At 40.4% G+C, this 17,728-nt stretch overlaps 1 protein-coding gene across 1 annotated transcript in view; it reads left to right on the top strand.

The window, feature by feature from the left end:
• The window catches only part of Ndc80 (NDC80 kinetochore complex component), a 31,395-nt gene that overhangs the window by 1,514 nt on the left and 12,153 nt on the right, over positions 1-17,728 (top strand). The window contains exons 3-11 of the mRNA XM_032901760.1: positions 1,517-1,594; positions 2,832-2,955; positions 3,049-3,221; positions 4,464-4,566; positions 9,279-9,368; positions 10,626-10,719; positions 12,314-12,420; positions 13,444-13,588; positions 16,073-16,278. Of these exons, the coding sequence (XP_032757651.1) occupies positions 1,517-1,594; positions 2,832-2,955; positions 3,049-3,221; positions 4,464-4,566; positions 9,279-9,368; positions 10,626-10,719; positions 12,314-12,420; positions 13,444-13,588; positions 16,073-16,278 (1,120 nt within the window). The remainder of the gene's footprint in view (positions 1-1,516; positions 1,595-2,831; positions 2,956-3,048; positions 3,222-4,463; positions 4,567-9,278; positions 9,369-10,625; positions 10,720-12,313; positions 12,421-13,443; positions 13,589-16,072; positions 16,279-17,728) is intronic.

Here is a 17,728-nt window from a genome sequence, read left to right as displayed (position 1 = left end):
AAGGTGTAAGTGATGTCTTGGTGAATGCTGTCTCTTCCCAGTAGCGCTAGACTGGGGGCCAGTGAGATCTAAAGGCCGACATGACGCTAGGCTTTAGCTCGTTGTCACTCCAATTCCCAAAGTCAGATTCTTTGCCAGGCAGGCTAAAAGATGATTGACAATGCTTGTTTTCCTCTTTTTCCTTTGAAATTAACCTCTTGAGTAGGCACCATGATATAACTCATCATTATTAAGATGTTTCCAACAACTAAAGGTAGTAATAAAATCAAAGTAGATTTATTTGTTCTGGGGATAAACTATAAAGTTATTTTCTCAAGTTTGGGGATGGGTGTTCAAGTGAACTTGCTACATAGCTCAGTGTATTCAATAGGCTCTAGGAAGATGTCTCAGTGTGAGTTCAAAGCCAGCGTGGCTATATAGTAAGTTCCCCAAACAACCAACCAAAGAATTTCTTATGGTGAACATCATCAGTTTTTCACTCTGAGATTGCTCTTCCAGTTAGCAGAAGGGTGTGTCCAATCCACTGTGTACCCATATCCTATAAATCCGCTGTGTACCCATATCCTATAAATTCTGCATATGAACTAGCTACTTAATAAGCCATTCTTAAATCACGTGGATTGATAGAGTATGAGGCTCTACTGCTTTTAGAAATGTGAACTATTTGCCTATTTTCCTTCTGGATACTTGAAGCACTTTGTTTTAACCACCCCACATTCTTACAACAAAAAAGATTTCTGTTGAACTGTATTAAAAGCAAAACTGTTGCCATTGCCATTTTTTATAATAGTTTAGGAAGTATGACGTAAGTGGCTATACCTAGTACCGTGCTGAGAGGAAAACTTTGAGTCAGAGGCTGACCCAAACTACATAGTAAGTCCTAGGACACCCAGCACACAGACTACATAGTGAGTCCTAGGACACCCGGAACACAGACTAAGACCCTATCTCAAAATATTAAAAGTAGGATTTAAAAGAAAAAATTTCAAACAAAGCTGGCAACCATAATTATTTCTTATATTTTTATTCATACATAAAATTTTTATCCATACATAAATGAATTTTTAAACCTACTTTAGGGGTTTGGGGTGGGTTTTTTGTTTTGTTTGTTTTGTTAGATTTATTTACTTTATATGTGAGGACACTGTCACTGTCTTCAGACACACCAGAAGAAGGCATCAGATCCCCTTACAGATGGTTGTGAGCCACCATGTTGTTGCTGGGAATTGACCTCAGGACCTCTGGAAGAGCAGTCAGTGCTCTTAACCACTGAGCCATCTCTCCAGGACCACATAAATAAATTTTAATATAAAAAACATGGACTGAAATTTTTAACATTTTACAATTATACTATCTTGCAGCTCATCGCAATGATAGCAGCTAACCAAAACTTATGATTTTCAAAAATTTTTGTGGGTAGTAGGAAAGAGGTATTAGCTCTAACATATTATAAAAATTACATAAACTGGTATTTTTACATTTATTTTAAAGAGTTATTTTCTATTTTTCTTTAAAGCAGAGAGAGGTCAACCTTTGGAAAACTGAGTACTCACAAGCCTACATCTGAAAGAAAAGTCTCAATATTTGGGAAAAGGTAATGAGGTTTTTAATTATATTTAATGAGTAGCTTCTTATAGACATTCATTCATTCGCGTGGAGATCAATAAGAATAATAGATTGTAAAGGTGTTTTCAAGCAGAATGATCCAGTTTTCCTGTGTTAGTTGGTCAAATTCTGGGTGGTGTCTGCTTTACATGACGCTGGAGATGAACAGATTGTGTTACAAGGAGATGGTCAGGTCCTCTGTGCTCTGTACCTAGCTCTCAGAATCAGACGGGAAGAGAGGCGCCATCTGCTCGCTTATCGTTTGAGTTTCAACTCTTTCACATTCTGAAGGCTAGTGTGACTTCAGAGAGCTTTTATTTTATGGTAGATATCTGCCACTATTGATTATATTAGAAACTAAACTAAGAAAATGTCATATAAACTTGATTTTAAGTCATAATAATCTCATATGGTTACAAAAATAAAATGATTTTAATTTTTAAAAACATTTCTGGGCCAGCGGGATGGCTCAGCAAGGAAAGGTACTCACCTCCTGCAGGCTGTTCTCTGTCCTCCGTGTCTGTCTGTCTGTCTGTCTGTCTGTCTCTCTCTCTCTCTCTCTCTCTCACACACACACACACACAGGCACACTGCTCACAGATAAAAGCAGATTTTTTTTTCCTTAAGGGAAATAATTGCAGCATCTCCTTTTAGAGCAGTTCTAAGGATTGGTGGATAGAAATGAATATTTACAAGATCTAATATTTACTGAGTTTTCACAAAGGCCCCATGTTTTTAAGTTCTTCAAGTATGTTAACTTAATACCCCAAGACAATTTTTCCACTAGGAGTAGTGGCAAGTGAGGAGAGGTGAGGAAACAGCAGTGGGTCAGCAGACATGGGAGTGCTCAGGCCGTTGAACAAACTTGCACAGAAGACCTGTGCACTGGAAGCACACCTTCAGGGATAGTGCGTGTGTTGGCAGTGTGGTGCACAAGGAACTTTAGCTTGGTTCGGTTTGGCATTTGTGGTGCTGGGATTGAGCACAGAGGACTTCCTGCTGAACAAACCTGAGCTGTATCCCCAGTCCCAGGGCACGTTTTATTTCCACCTCGTTCTATACCTGAAACATACTCCTTTAACTCCTTTGCTCTCTCCTTCTGCCTTAAGTAATACGATTGTGTTTAATTATTTAAAAATTAAAGGTTGATGTTAGTTGATGTTGTTACAATGTGGATGTTATGTATACCCTTGAAATAATATAGACTTTCTAAAATGCACTTCTAGGACTAGCGAACATGGGTCCAGGAATAGTCAACTTGGTATATTTTCCAGTTCTGAGAAAATCAAGGACCCAAGACCCCTTAATGACAAAGCATTCATTCAGCAGTGTATTCGACAACTCTATGAGGTATTCAATAATTTAAATTGTCTGAATTGAGTGTTTTTATATCCAAATTTTTTCTAGTCCAAAACTTTCAATGCTTCATAAGGGTGTTTGTAGTTTCTTACAGAAAACGGTTATGTATATAGTGTATCCATGAAGTCTCTACAAGCTCCATCTACCAAAGATTTCCTAAAGATCTTCGCCTTTCTTTATGGCTTTCTGTGCCCATCGTATGAACTTCCTAATACAAAATGTGAAGAAGAGGTCCCAAGAATTTTTAAAGAACTTGGGTATGTTTTCCCTTAGTCTAGAGGCCTTATCAGGTCACAGAGAAGAAACAAATGAGGATTTGTAATAAGCTTGTCAATAGTTTAGATTAGTCTTAAGATGAGCAGTATTTGCAGAATAAATTGAAGAGAAAGGAAAATTAATAGATTCTTGAGCATACGACTTTTTTGTTCCTATAGCAAAACACCAAATGCTCAGTAATTCATAAAATGTAGGAGTCATTGAACTAAAGTACTCGGTGGTTAAGAGTGCTGGCTGCTCTTCAGAGGACTCAGGGTTGGGTCTCAGCACCCACACGGTGGCTCACAGTCACATATAACAGTTCTTCTGGCCTCCACACACATATGTTATATACACATGCAGCCAAAACATACATAAAATTAAGGATATAAGTACATATATATATTGTAAGATGTATAGATATTAGACTGCTTGATACAGAAAATCTGTGGGCTTGAAACATGTGAGTAGGTGGCTTAACTCTTGGTTATGATGGACAGGAAGCCCCAAAGCATGGCTTCAGCATCTACTCAGCCTCTAATAAGGAAGGGCTTTCTTGGTGGGGCATGACATGCTAGAAGGTACTATATGGCAAGAATGAGCAAATGTATCAAAGAGATGACATTTCTAACAAGGCTACTCCTTCACTACCCCATTAATACAGAAATGGATTCATTCATGTGGGCTGTAACAGTCACCTCCCAAAGGTCTCATCTCTGTATCATTCATATATAACTGGAGACTAAGTTCCTGACATGAATTCTGCAGAATAAACATTCAGACCATGACATGACTAAGCACAGACCAAATGTGTTACCATACACCTCTTGGCGTATGATCCCAACTCTTGAGGAAACTGAGGAAGAAGAACTATGGGCTATAGAGTGAAATCGTCTCCAAAAACAAAAAAGGAAGAAGCAGCACAGGGAGGGAAGTAGATTAGTGACAGATAATCACAAATGTATAATAGAAGTACACTGAATTCAGGAGAATAAGAGTATTTCGGGAGATGTCTATTATACTCAGTTGTTAAACACTGCAATGTAAGGAGTTGTAGGTGCAAAGTAATCTGTGAAATTGAATAAATATGCAAAATTCTCGATGAGTCAGTTCACCAGAATAGATTCAAATACCTTCACAACAAGCGAGGACTACACCAGTGTATGGAGCTTTAAAATGAAACTTCTAGTGTAACTGTTGTGCTTCCTAATGTGATGGCACCTTTCCCCCCTGATTTCTCACAGGTATCCCTTTGCACTGTCCAAGAGCTCCATGTACACAGTGGGAGCCCCTCACACGTGGCCTCACATTGTGGCCGCCTTGGTGTGGCTAACAGACTGCATCAAGGTATTTTGCCAGTGATTTATGTGTTTCCTTTATACATTTATGTGTTACCTTTATACATTTGGGTTTTGTTCTGTTTTTATCCTCACTAAGACTTTCTGTTTCTCTCCTCAGTCTTGCTTTTGCAACTTGTCTGAAAATCTGCTTCAGTTTTAAAATCATATTTGATTTGAAGTTCTTCCAACTGTTAGCATCATAAGAGAGGCGGGCAGTGAGAGGTTCTGCCTGACACAGAGCTTTTCTCTTGAGGTGTTACAGCTTAGATAAAAATGAGTCCATAGTTTTTCTACATGAAATTCATTTTCTCCTTTTTTCAAAATGAAATCAGTTTCATCCAAACTTAATAATTTGGGGAAAATGTACAGTGAGTGTTCTCCCAACTTACAGACAACTTAAATCATTATTTTTGGATAAAATTTTATTTGGTTTTGTGGTATTAAGAGTTGAGTCCAAGGTGGTCCTACCATTGAGCACTTAAGCCCTGGGCATAGGTTCCAAAGTCCTGTTTACTCTATAAACCATATGGTCATGTTTCAAATTCTGGCATTTCAGTCACCGGTGGACGACATGGTAGTCCCATGAAATTAGCACAGATATGAACATTTCTATCACGTGCCTGTCTCTGATGATTCTGATATAAACGTGTGAGGCAGCATATAAAAGTGTATAGTGTACGGAGTAATGCTGCCCAACATGCTTAGAGTATACGACTTACTAAAACAAAGAGCGTTCACTGCAGAATGGCACCATGTTATTCTGGCAGCCTCATGTCTCTTGACTAGAGCAAGGGGCCACATCAAACTGACTATGCTGCCTAAGTCTGCATACGTACACTACCGTGTTCACACAGCAAAATCACCCAATTATTAAGTGGTGGGCAACTGTGTATTTAAGCCACATCTTCCTCCAGGGATATTTGTGGCATTTAAAATTCCTCAGTCACCACATGTTGCAGTGTACTCCTTTAGTCCTAGCACTCAGGAAACAGAGGCAGGCAGATCTTGGAGTTCAAGGCCAACCTGGTTTACACAGAGAAGCCCTGTCTCTGCTCATCTCTGTGAGTGTTGCATGCCTGTAGATAGGCATTGTTTTAAACTCTACCTATTCAGAAGCTCTGAAACAGCTTGTTTTCATAGTTTTACATCGTACTATCTGCCTCTGCTATTGGTGTAAACCTTGGCCTAGTTGGTTGGTTGCGTTTTTTGAGAGTGGATCTGACTGAGTTGCCTAGGCTGCACTCAGACTCTGAGCTCAAATAATCTTTCTACTGCAGTTTGGTGAATAGCTGGAACTATAAGTGTATACCACCGCATCCAGCTTTTAACCTTTTGTATGAAACTCCTTACATCTCAAACTGAGTCAGTGATTTAGGGAGATGGGGGTTTTGTTGTTTTATGTTTTATTTTGTTATCAGGTTGCTTTGGATTTGAAGAAGGAGGCTAAGATATTGTGAGTGGTTATTTTGCTTTGTCTTTTGGAGTGGGAACTTTGTGTCTGTGTTTCACAGCTAGTCTTAAAACCTTCCCACCTCAACACGAATGAAACTGGGACCCCAGTGTTTAGCTTATGTCCAGATTTCAACTGACTTCTTATTCCCTAAACTTACTGCCTGCCCCCTGCTCCTCCCTGTTAGTGTTTGAGCTTCTTGTATGCTATGCAAGCACTCTTAAACTGAGCTGTACCTCCCAGCCCTGATTTCTTTTTAGTGTATTATCTCCGTGTATGTAAGCTATGTGTAGATATGCTTTTGCCATGGCACACATGGGAAGGCCTCTTGGAGTTGGTTACTGAGCCAGGTCTCTTGTTCATGTTTTTAATAGTTGACAATGTGACAAGAAAAAAAGAATATAGCTAATTTTTTTCATATATTTTGTTTTTAAAGTTGGACGTAAAAGTTTCATACAAGAGTAATTGCCTATCACTTTTTTTTCTTTTACATCATCGTTACCGCTACCCCATGTGTGCATGTGCATGTGCAAGTGCACACACATGGTTACAATGGCATATGTGTGGGATCAAACCCAGGTTGCCAGGGGCTTGTATAGCATGCTTTACCTCCTTCTCTCCGACCCCTTTTTTTTTTTTTTTTTTTTTTTTTTTTTTGGTTCTTTTTTCGGAGCTGGGGACCGAACCCAGGGCCTTGCGCTTCCTAGGCAAGCGCTCTACCACTGAGCTAAATCCCCAACCCCTCTCTTCCTTTTTTATTATCAATGTATTCAATATACAAGAATGCTGGTTTGGGGGGAAGCTTGTTTCTGGTTAGGGTGCAGGAGACAAAATCAAGGCTCTGTACACTCTGGACTCACACTGTGACAGCTTTACCTTTAGCCCATGAGGGTCATATTGTGGATCAGACGTGGATCCTCATGTCTCAGCAGCCCACCCAACCTCCCACTGCTGGGTTCACAGGGACTCACAGACTTGTCCAGGTTTTACATGGTGCCAGGATGCAAGCTGAGGTCCTCATGCTTATACTGTGAGCACTTCACCCACTGAGCCCTCTGCCCAGACCGCAGAATCCACCAGTCTCTACCTCCCAGCACTGATTACAGATGCTCAGGTCCACATTTGTATAGTAAGCTCTTGATCCATGGAGCATTTACCAGCCTACAGATACTATTTAAAGTTCTACTTCTTGTTACCACACACACACACACACACACACACACTCTCTCTCTCTCTCTCTCTCTCTCTCTCTCTCTCTCTCTCTTTCTCTCTCTCTCTTCTATGTTTTCAGACTACATTAAAAAACACTTAGGGAAGGATTCCCATCTTAACAATTTGGGGTAATTGTCACTTGGGACAATATTGATTTTATTATTTCTTCATTTCTTTGTTTCTTCAGTAAAATATAGCTTTCTTCATAGGATGCAACATGTTTAAATCCATTCACTTTGATGTTTCCATAATGATATTTCTAAGTTATTGTGGCTGAGCCTTTTGTGTCTTCATTGCTCTTAATGAACAATATTAACCCTGTTGTAAATTATTCTCTATTACTTTGTTTATAAGTATAGGAAGTTTTTAAATATCTAGTCATGATATATTCAGATAGAAGATAATGGTTTTCCTACTGAATTAAATCTGCTTAGGCCTATAATATCAGCTCCTTAGGAAGGAATCATGGCGTCCAGACCAGGCTACTCTACAGAAAGAGAGGTTAAGGCCAGCGTGGGCAACTTAGATCCTGTGTCAAGATAAAAAGTAAAAGAGAACTTAAGAATGTCTGTCTCCGTGATAGGCTGCTGGTCTAACGTGTGTCATACTATATGTTCAGTTCCCAGACCTCAAAATAAAAGTTATTATTGATGTCTGGTGTAATGGTGCTAGCAAGGCAGCAGAGATCCACCTGGAAGATAGAGTAGACTTCTTCCTGAGCTCCGTTCTCCCCTTCTCTCAGACTCCATGAGATCTGTCACTTTGCGCCTGTTAAAGAATGGCAAGCAAGGAGTGCATTTCTACCACTTCCCTGAATCTGCCCAAGTCTTAGAGAAGGTCTTCAGCGTGGTCCTTCAGCATAGGAAAAGGTGGCGGGACAAGCACCTCTGGCTGAGTAAAAAGCGTCTTCCTAAGTTTCCATCTGTAGATTGAGCTGTTTTCAAGTGAAACCCATCTTTGGGTTGTTTTGTTTGTTAGTTGTTTGAGACAGGGTCGTGCTGTGTACCCAAGTCTGGCTAGAACTCCTATTCCTCCTGCGTTAGCCTCCTGAATGCTAATATTACAGACAAGCACATTCTTAACTGTTTCAGATTTAAACAACTGGAGTGTTTCCAAAATTTCATATTGTAAAACTCAATCTAAAGTTCATATTTGTGTCTAAAGTTGGAAGTTTAAGAGCTGAGTGTGGAGTAGGATGCACACCTTACTCCTGGAATTTGGGAGGCAGAGGTAGGCTAATCTCTGAGTTTGAGGTCAGAGTGGTCTACATATAGAGTTCCAGGATAACCAGAGTGACAGAGGGAGACCCTATCTCCATAGAAAGGAAGGAAGGAAGGAAGGAAGGAAGGAAGGAAGGAAGGAAGGAAGGAAGGCAGGCAGGCAGGCAGGCAGGCAGGCAGGCATAAAGTTTATGTTTGAATGTATGTATATAAGCCAATTAATCCATTTGAACATCTAAATCAAGTTCATATAAGAGAATGAATTGATTTACCCTGTATGTGGCCATTCTGTTTTGCGTTCTCGGAGTTACATTAAAATGCGTATATACAGCCAATAAGTTGGCTCAGAAGGTAGAGGCACTGGCTGCCCAGCATGGCCGTGTGATAGTCTGCAGAGCCCACGTGGTAGAAGGAGTAAATGAACTCACACAGACTGTTCTCTGGTCTCCACGTGAATGGTGTGTTACATGCACACGCATCTGTGTGTGTGCACACATTCATACATACATACATACATACATACACACATACATAAATATAAAAAATATATATGTACTCTCACTGTATTAATCATAGCACAAACGTCTGCATATTTCCCTCTATGGACCAGAACTAAATACAGAACCCATTCTTTTCTAAATCCCAAAGTGTTTGGTTATTAAAATATGAAGGAGCTAATAAAGATGGAGAAAAAATATGAAGGATCATATTTAAGACTGAATATAGTCTTTTTTAGAACTCCTAGTTGTATGATTAAATGTTTCTAGAAATTACTCAAAGTGAATTTTACAAATCGTCAACTCAGCCAACTTGATGTGTTGCTTGTACATTAATTAGATTCATGATGCCATGAAACAAAGCTCACCTTTGTTTGATGATGGGCAGGCTTGGGGAGAAGAAACTGAAGATGGAATTAAGCATAATAAGGTAACTATACATTACTGTAAGTAAGATGCAAAGAGCTTGCTCTGATATTTAACTAAAATTATTTTATAGAACTTTTTTGCTTTCTAACAAATTTTGTTTGTTTGTTTGTTTGTTTGTTTGTTTGTTTGTTTAACAGACTGAATTCACTTTATCCTCAGGTAGCCACAGTAGGAGCCTGGGTCTTCTGAACAGGGGCTCTGTCCTGGTGTGGGTTTTCACAGCATGGTCAGTGAATTCCTGATAAGGAGGCTTGGTGGACACAGTCTCTTTCCAGAGGTCAGGGGTCAGGTAGTTCTAGGTATTGGAGGTGGCATCAAAGGTGACCTTGGCAAAGGTGCCCAGGTTCTCACTATATATCCCTGACTGTCCTAGAGCTCTCAGTGTAGACCAGGCTGACTCCTGACTCACAGAGATCTCCTGCCTCTGGCTTCCAAATGCTGGGATTAATGACATGAACAGTCATTGTCAAGCAAAATACACATAAAAATAAATCAATTAAAAATGTTTTTAGTAAATTGATCTTTAAAAAAGATACACTTAATAGTGCACTCACAGTGTATGGGTGCTTTGCATGTATGTGTCTACCTGTGTACAGTGTCTGTGGAGGCCAAAAGAGGATGTCAGGTCCTGTGGACTGCCGCCACGTGGCTGTTGGGACCCAAAACCAGGTCCTTACAGTAGCAACAATTGCTCTTACCCACGAAGCTGTCTCTCAAGCCCCAGCATTCTTTTTTTGATTGGTTGGTTTGGGTGGTTGATTTGGTTTATTTTTCTTATGTTTAGGAGTATTTTGTGGTGCATATAAGTATGTGCCTGGTGTCCAAGGAAATGAGGGAAGGCATCAGATCCCTGGGACTGAAGCTGTGAACGGTTGAGAGGCACCATGCGGGTGCTGGAGCCCACGTCTTCTGCAAGATAGAGAAATGCTCTCAGCCACTGGGCTTCTGCAGCCCCAGCTAAATTTGTGTATTTTATGTTGAATTACATTTATTAGCAAGCTTTCTGGCTTGTCTTCAGAGCATCTTCTCTATCCAAGTTAGATGTTTTTACCCCTGTTCATATTGAGAAGTGATATATTGTGTACATTTTGTATCATAGTTAGTGACAAGCTTTTAATTTTTTTGTTCTTAGAAATTTATATAACTGCTTACTATTCTTGGCTTAATTTTCATTCAAATTTGAATTTTCAGTCTGAAAAAAATGAAACAAAGTAGGGAGTCATGTCTTTGTTTTTAAAAATCTGTTTAACTCAATCAGTTGTTTTTGGACTACACAAAAAAATGCTATGAGAAGTTCATGACTGGAGCTGACACCTTCGAAGACGTGGATGCTGAACTGCAGGCGAAGCTGAGTGAGTGTCCCCTGGCTGCACTGTCACTTCTTTCTGGGGGGTTGTTTATCTTGCCATGCTGATTTCTCATGAGCTACTTTAATGGGTGGGTACCTACAAAGTGCTGGGGTTTTCTTAAGATTTTTTTTTTAAGGTTTATTATACTTATATAAGTACACTGTAGCTGTCTTCGGACACATCAGAAGAGGGCATCAGATCTCATTACAGATGGTTGTGAGCCACCATGTGGTTGCTGGGAATTGACCTCAGGACCTCTGGAAGAGCAGTCGGTGCTCTTAACCGCTGAGCCATCTCTCCAGCCCCAAAGTGTTCGTTAATGGGGGGAAAGTAATGATTAAACAAAAAAATAACTGTTACAGTCCGGCCTGAGTCATAACTCTTACTGGTGATATGAGTTTAAGAAATGCATCATCTCTTGGAAGCTTTGCACACTAGAGAGCAGTGTAACAAAATACCAAACGAGCTAGACAGTGATGGCACATGACTTTAATCCCAGTACTCAAGATACAAAGGAAGGCAGTTGCTGAGGTCAAAGCCAGCCTGGTCTTCAAAGTGAGTTCGAGAACAGACAGGACTACATAGAGAAACCTGTCTCAAAAAGATGCAAAATAAAATACAAAATGCTCTGTGTTGGGAGCACAAAAGACATTTGTCTGTGCTTTAAGAGATACTACTTAGGGAAAGTATATAAAGTCTCTCTTGAAGCTTGGAGGGAGTTAGCAGGCCATTGCATTTCCAATAAATTACTTCTAATTCAGTGTTATGCAATGATATGGGAAAGTCACCTTAATACCCATGTCACAAAAGGTGAGAGGGAAACCAAAAGCATTCCTTTAGGATTTCTAGGATTGTATCATCCTAAAGAGAGAAAAGGAGAGTTCCAGCTTGTTCACAGGCACAAGGAATAGATGGATAGATTTAAGAAGGCTAGAGAAATGGTTCAGTCAATGAAGTACATCCTCAGCAAGCATGGGGCTCTGAGTCTGCATCCCAAAGGAAGGAAGATGCTTGAGATCCCTAGAGCTTGCTGACCAGCCAAGCTAACCAAATTAGGGAGCTCTAGGTTTGCAGAGACAGCTTATCTAAAACTGTAAGGTGAAAATGACTGAAGATGCACAACCTCAAGTGTTGGCTTCTATGTGCACACATGTAGACTCATGATACATAGGTGTACATAACACACACAAAGGAAAATTCATTTTAATCTAATATGGAAATCACTTACTGAATTACTTAATATTTTTACATGTGATTAAACAAACAAATGAATCCACTCAAATAAATGTTTCTCATGTGCCCAAGTGTCAAACCTGCAGGGATGAGGAGCATAAGACCCTGGTGTCAGGAGCTGGTACTCTGTTAGGTAGAAAGGAATAGTAATCCAGGGAGGAACTGTAGGCAAACAGCAGCAGTGCCGTGGAAGGAAGCTTTAAGCAAGCTAAGGGCAACGGGACATTCCAGGAGGAAAGCAAAGGATGGCTAGTACAGACAGCAGTGTGCCGAAGTCCTGGTCTGGGGAGTGAGGGAATCAGCTGCTGAAAACACGAGAGCACCGTGCACTGATTCTGATGAGGTGTTTGGGCCTTGTCTCCAGAGGACTTGTATAAGGTAGACGCGTCCAAGCTGGAATCACTCGCGGAGGAAAACAAGGCACTGAATGAACAGATTGCAAGACTGGAGCAGGAAAGAGAAAAAGAACCGGTTAGTAAACGTGTTTCTGAACTCTCGAGCCTCTCAGGAAACTCTTACGGAAGGTGTTTGAAATGGGCTAACAGATGAGCCCTTAAAGGTTAGACTTGTCACTATTTATTAATTCATTCATCGTACACATTATGGACCTTTCAATGAGACCATGCATGGTGTGTGGTGCTTTGTTTCCCTTGTGGTCCCTCAGCCGTGGACTAATGGTGATCAGAATGTGATGAAAGATTCCTGCCTGTTTACATCTTTTAAACAAGGTCCCTGAAGTATTTACTTGCAGGGAGCACTGTTCTCACGAGGCCCTGGGTTTCAGTTGGTGAAAACAGAAAGGTAACAAACTGGCTTCTAGTATAGAATAGCATAGCGAGAATAGCCTACAGAATTCTATAGGGGTGAGATGAGAATATGGGTTTTGTTTTGGTTGTGTGTGTGTGTGTGTGTGTGTGTGCTGCCTGCATGCATATCTATGTACCACGTGTTAAAAGTGGCCATGGAAACCTGAACTCAAGGTTCAGAGGGCGGTTGGCTACCATGTGGGTGCTAGCAGTCTAATGCAGGTCCTGTGAAGAACACAACCTGAGCCTCTTACAGCCCTGAGAGCAGCATCTTAACTGTACCTTGTGTTTCATTAGTGGAACACCCAGACTGTTCTGCATGGTAACCAGATTTAGATACTTGAGCTTCTACATTGTCTTTGGTTTTTCCTATCCTAAACTGTTTGAAGTCTCTCATTAAATTAAGTTACAATAATAATACTATAGGGGGTTTTGGGTTTGTTTTTTTTTTTTTTTTTTTTTTTTTTTTTCAGAGCTGGGGGGTTGAACCCAGGGCCTTGCGCTTGCTAGGCAAGGCCCTACCGCTGAGCTAAATCCCCAACCCCGGTTTTGGGGGTTTTTGTTTGTTTGTTTGTTTTGTTTTTGTAGTTCTTTTGACTTCCTCTGAGATAAGTGTAAATAATATTGCTTTCTTTAAAATACAGAGTGCTTTTTGGTGAAAATAACTAATTTAATATGTTCTTTCAAGAACCGTCTGATATCATTGAGGAAACTGAAAGCTTCCTTACAAGCAGATGTTCAAAACTATAAAGCATACATGAGCAATTTGGAGTCTCATTCATCCATTCTGGAGCAGAAACTGAGCAGTCTTGATGAAGAGATTGGTAGACTGGGTAAGCAGAGCCATGGTGCATGGGGTCGCTCAGCTTGGCCTGGAAACAGCAGGCAACCTTTTCCTTCTGTGATCACTTCTCACAGTTTTACAGTGATCTGCTGTAGCATTATCACATCGTTCATGGATAAAACAATTAGAATTTGTTCTCAGCCAGACATAGCGGTGTGTGTCTTTAATCCCAGCACTTGGGAGACAGGTGGGTGGATCTCTGAGAGTTCAAGGCCTGCCTGGGCTACATAGTGAACTCCAGGACAGCCAGAGCTATACAGTGAGGACCTGTCTTGAAAACCCAAAATAATAATACACTTTTACTCTCACAATTATAAATGTAATCTAAGATTCAATAAATTTGTGCTCACCAAGCTACTCAGAAAATTTGGAAAATACATTTTCCAGCTTCTGAGGCTGACAACATTCCTGAGTTTATGTCTAGATCACTCCTGATCTCTGCCTCTGTCTGTCCATTGCCTTTTCTCTGTTTCCTCTTCCTTCCTCCTTTTTAAAGACTGTCTTTGCATCCCACACAAAATCCTGCCTCCTCAGCTACAATTATAAATTGCCACCACACCCTTCAATTATCGTCTTTCTCCTCCTCTTCCTCCTCCTATTCTTTTTTTTTTTTTTTTTTTTTTTTTTTTTTTTTTTTTTTTTTTTGAGTGTTTCTCCTGCTTGTATCTAAGTGCACTACTATGTACTTGGAGCCTTCAGGTCAGAAGTGAGTGTCAGATCTGCTGGGACTGGAATTGTGGGTGGTTGTAAATCATCCACGTAGGTTCTGGGTTTTATTTGCATGAGCTCTCCCTTTGCCTCTATCTCACCATGGTGGTACCAATGATGATATTGAAGGCACACCTGCACAGTCCACTGTTGTCTCCCATCAGCACTCTCAGATGCACCTACAAAGACCATTTTCCAGATAAGGTGATATTGACATGTTCCAGAGACATGTAGCCCTTGCTCACCCACTGTGACTCATTTATAGTACATAACTTTTTTGGTTTTAGACAGGGGCTTGCTGAGCAACTCAGGTTGGCTTCAACTCACCTCCCAAGCACTAGGGTTATAGGTATGCACTGCTGTTCCTGCCCAGCTTGAGTGCATACCTTCTGAAGCCAAAAGACAGGCTATTGAAGAACAGAGGTCTTCTGAAGAGGAACTTGTATGTGATTTTATATGTATATAATATAGTACATTGTATATGAATATTTTATATGATAAGCTAGATTCCTTTTTGATAATTTTCATATTTTTATTTAGCATGTATATGTCATATGTACGAGACATACCACAGGGCACACATGTAGGTAAAAGGACAGTTCTCACAGAGTTCGTTTGGTTCTGGAAATCAAACTGTTTGCCAGGCTTGCACATCTTGGGTCTCCTGGCTGAGCTGCCTCACTGGCCCTAGTCAGCTAGGTTCTTGATGTCTTATCCTCTGTCAGTCCCGTGTAAGTAAGTGAGCAGCTGAAACAAGATGGCAGCCTACACATGCACCATCCTATAAAATCAGAAACACATCTAAAGAGGCTCATGTGTACCTGTGTCTTCGTAACATCTGTTTAGAAACACATGGAAACCGTAGTTAAGCTTTGGGAAACGTTATGCCCTATTGCTAACTTCTGTGACACCAGAAGCAGAGCAGAGGTTACCTAAATTCCCAGAGCCATCAAACTGCAGTTTCAAAGTAAATCTATGGACAGATATCTACAGTTTTCCTGAAACTCTGCAGTTTCTCACGTAGGCACTTTACCAACCACATCATTCCAGCACCTCCTGTGTCTTATTCTTATCAGAATATTTGTCCAAAAAATTGTAAGTTGAGTTGAAGAAAGAATAATGCTTCATCTGTCATTTGTTTTAGTTCTCTAAATATTTTAGCTTCCTTGACTACTGAAAGCCATTTTTGACTACAAATGATTACGACATATTTAAATTCTCTACATATGTCATGCTTTTGTGCAGATATGTAACATATTCCTAAAGTTATGTAAACCAGTTCAGAGGTAGAGCTTACCAATTATACTGTGAAAACCACATTTCTGAATAATTCAAAGAAATTGTACAAGAGTATTGGAAGCACTTAAAATGAGCATTGACAGAGTCAGACTATACCTGTTTTAAGTGTAACCTTAGATGGGCTCCTTTGTCGCATGGTTCTTTCTGAATTTGGACCGAAGCCAGTGGGAAAAAGTCAACATAAAACTTTAGTTGGGGGGTTGGGGATTTAGCTCAGTGGTAGAGCGCTTGCCTAGGAAGCTCAAGGCCCTGGGTTCGGTCCCCAGCTCCGAAAAAAAGAACCAAAAAAAAAAAAAAAAAAACTTTAGTTGGATTGGCTTATATCCTTATTGAGGTAGGATCGGTTACTGGAAGAAAAGGTGTATGTGTATAAAATGGATATTTAAATGTCAACCATCTTAAATGATGCCGTCAGTTTCTTTGTAGAAATTAAAGAAACTTGACATTTTTGTTTCTTCCAATGCAGAGCTAGAATGTGAAACAGTTAAACAGGAAAACACTCGACTACAGAGTATTGTTGATAACCAGAAGTATTCGATCGCTGACATTGAGAGAATAAATCATGAGAAAAATGAATTGCAGCAGACTATAAATAAATTAACCAAAGACCTGGAAGCTGAACAACAACAAATGTGGAATGAGGAATTAAAATATGCCAGAGGCAAAGAGGCGGTAAGTCATACCACATTCTTAGTGCCCTCATCACAGCTGATGTCAGTACAGGTCTGTGTAACCAAGAGGAATTCAGAAGGTAGAGTGATAAATTTTTCTGGTGCTGACCTTTTTTCACAAGTAAAACACTCATATATGTCAAATTTAAGATAAACTCAGTTTTCAGATGATGAACCAAGAAATTGAGGGGGTGGGGATCCTGTAAGTGATTCTAGCATAGCATTGAGCAAGCAGTCCAGTGTAAGTCGTCACCTACATTCCCTTATCTTCCTGATCCTTGGGGGACAAGCTCCATCCTTGTGTGTAAAGAAAGTTTGTGTACACATTTCTAAGAACTAACAGGTATTCCTCAGTGATAGCGCAGAAGCTTATCGTGCTCAGGAGACCATGTACAGTCGGAATAACAAAGAGAAGGATGCGGCTCCCAAGGCCTTTGAACCTAGAATTTGGTCATCACTGATTGAGCGTTAGCCTCCAATTTGCTGCTGTCTGCATCATCTAACCTTTCATAGCCTCCACTTGCTTCTTTAGAAAATGAAGTATTATTAGACTATGTCAGTGAATCTCAAGTGAGTTATTCCAGGGTACCTTCTCTCTCAAATGCTCTGTAAGAAAGGGAAGGTTATAAACCTCTGGACTGAGTAAACACTGGGTCTATGAAGCTAAAAGGGATAACAGATTTATTTGGATGAATAAGCTGAAAGGGAGAAAATGTCGGAAGGTGGGTACGCAGTGGCCTAGGAAAGGACTCCGGCCACGTGAAAAAGCCTGGTGTGCTCGGTGCTTGAGCAGTGTCAGAGCACCTGAGGACACACGTGATCTAAACAAGATTATCTGTAGGACACAAACGCTCGCTATAGAGGATCCATCTGGAACCTTCTTTCTGTACTAAATTCTTGCCCCACATTTCAACCGGTCACTGCCTTCCAGTACTCCTGTGAAGTCTAATGCTGCAGCTCATCTAGAGGATCAGAAGTGTTCACTGTGGGGAGGAAACCAGAGACATGGAGTGAGCTCCTGGAGCTCTCTCATTAGACTAAAGGCGGAGCCGGAAGGAGGAGGTAGATAAGCTACCCCTTGGTCTTAGAAGGGCAACAGAAGAGGAGAGAGACAGCCAGGCTGTGTTCTAGGCCAGGGAGGGCTATATTTACTTCGGAAGAGCTTACATTCAGCTAGTAACATTGAACAAATACGTTAGGTTAGAGGAGGAAACACTGGAGACTCGATTAAAGGTGAAAGAATACGTTTCTGGTAATGTAATTCAGTGGCACCATTGAAGTCAGAGAGAAAAATGACTACTAAATTTCTCCCATAGAATCAACAATTTGAAATGTAAATATCTTTTCTTTTTAGTAATTAAAGTGTTTTACATATTTCTATCTAGGTTTGAGAACATAGGTTTTGGTTGATCTGAGTTACACGGAGTTAATGAGCGAACAGTGGTGTGCTG

Source organism: Rattus rattus, chromosome 4, assembly GCF_011064425.1.
Source record: "Rattus rattus isolate New Zealand chromosome 4, Rrattus_CSIRO_v1, whole genome shotgun sequence".
NCBI lineage: Eukaryota > Metazoa > Chordata > Mammalia > Rodentia > Muridae > Rattus > Rattus rattus.
The sequence above is the reverse complement of the archived record's forward strand: the minus strand, read 5'-3'. Positions and strand labels throughout refer to the sequence as shown.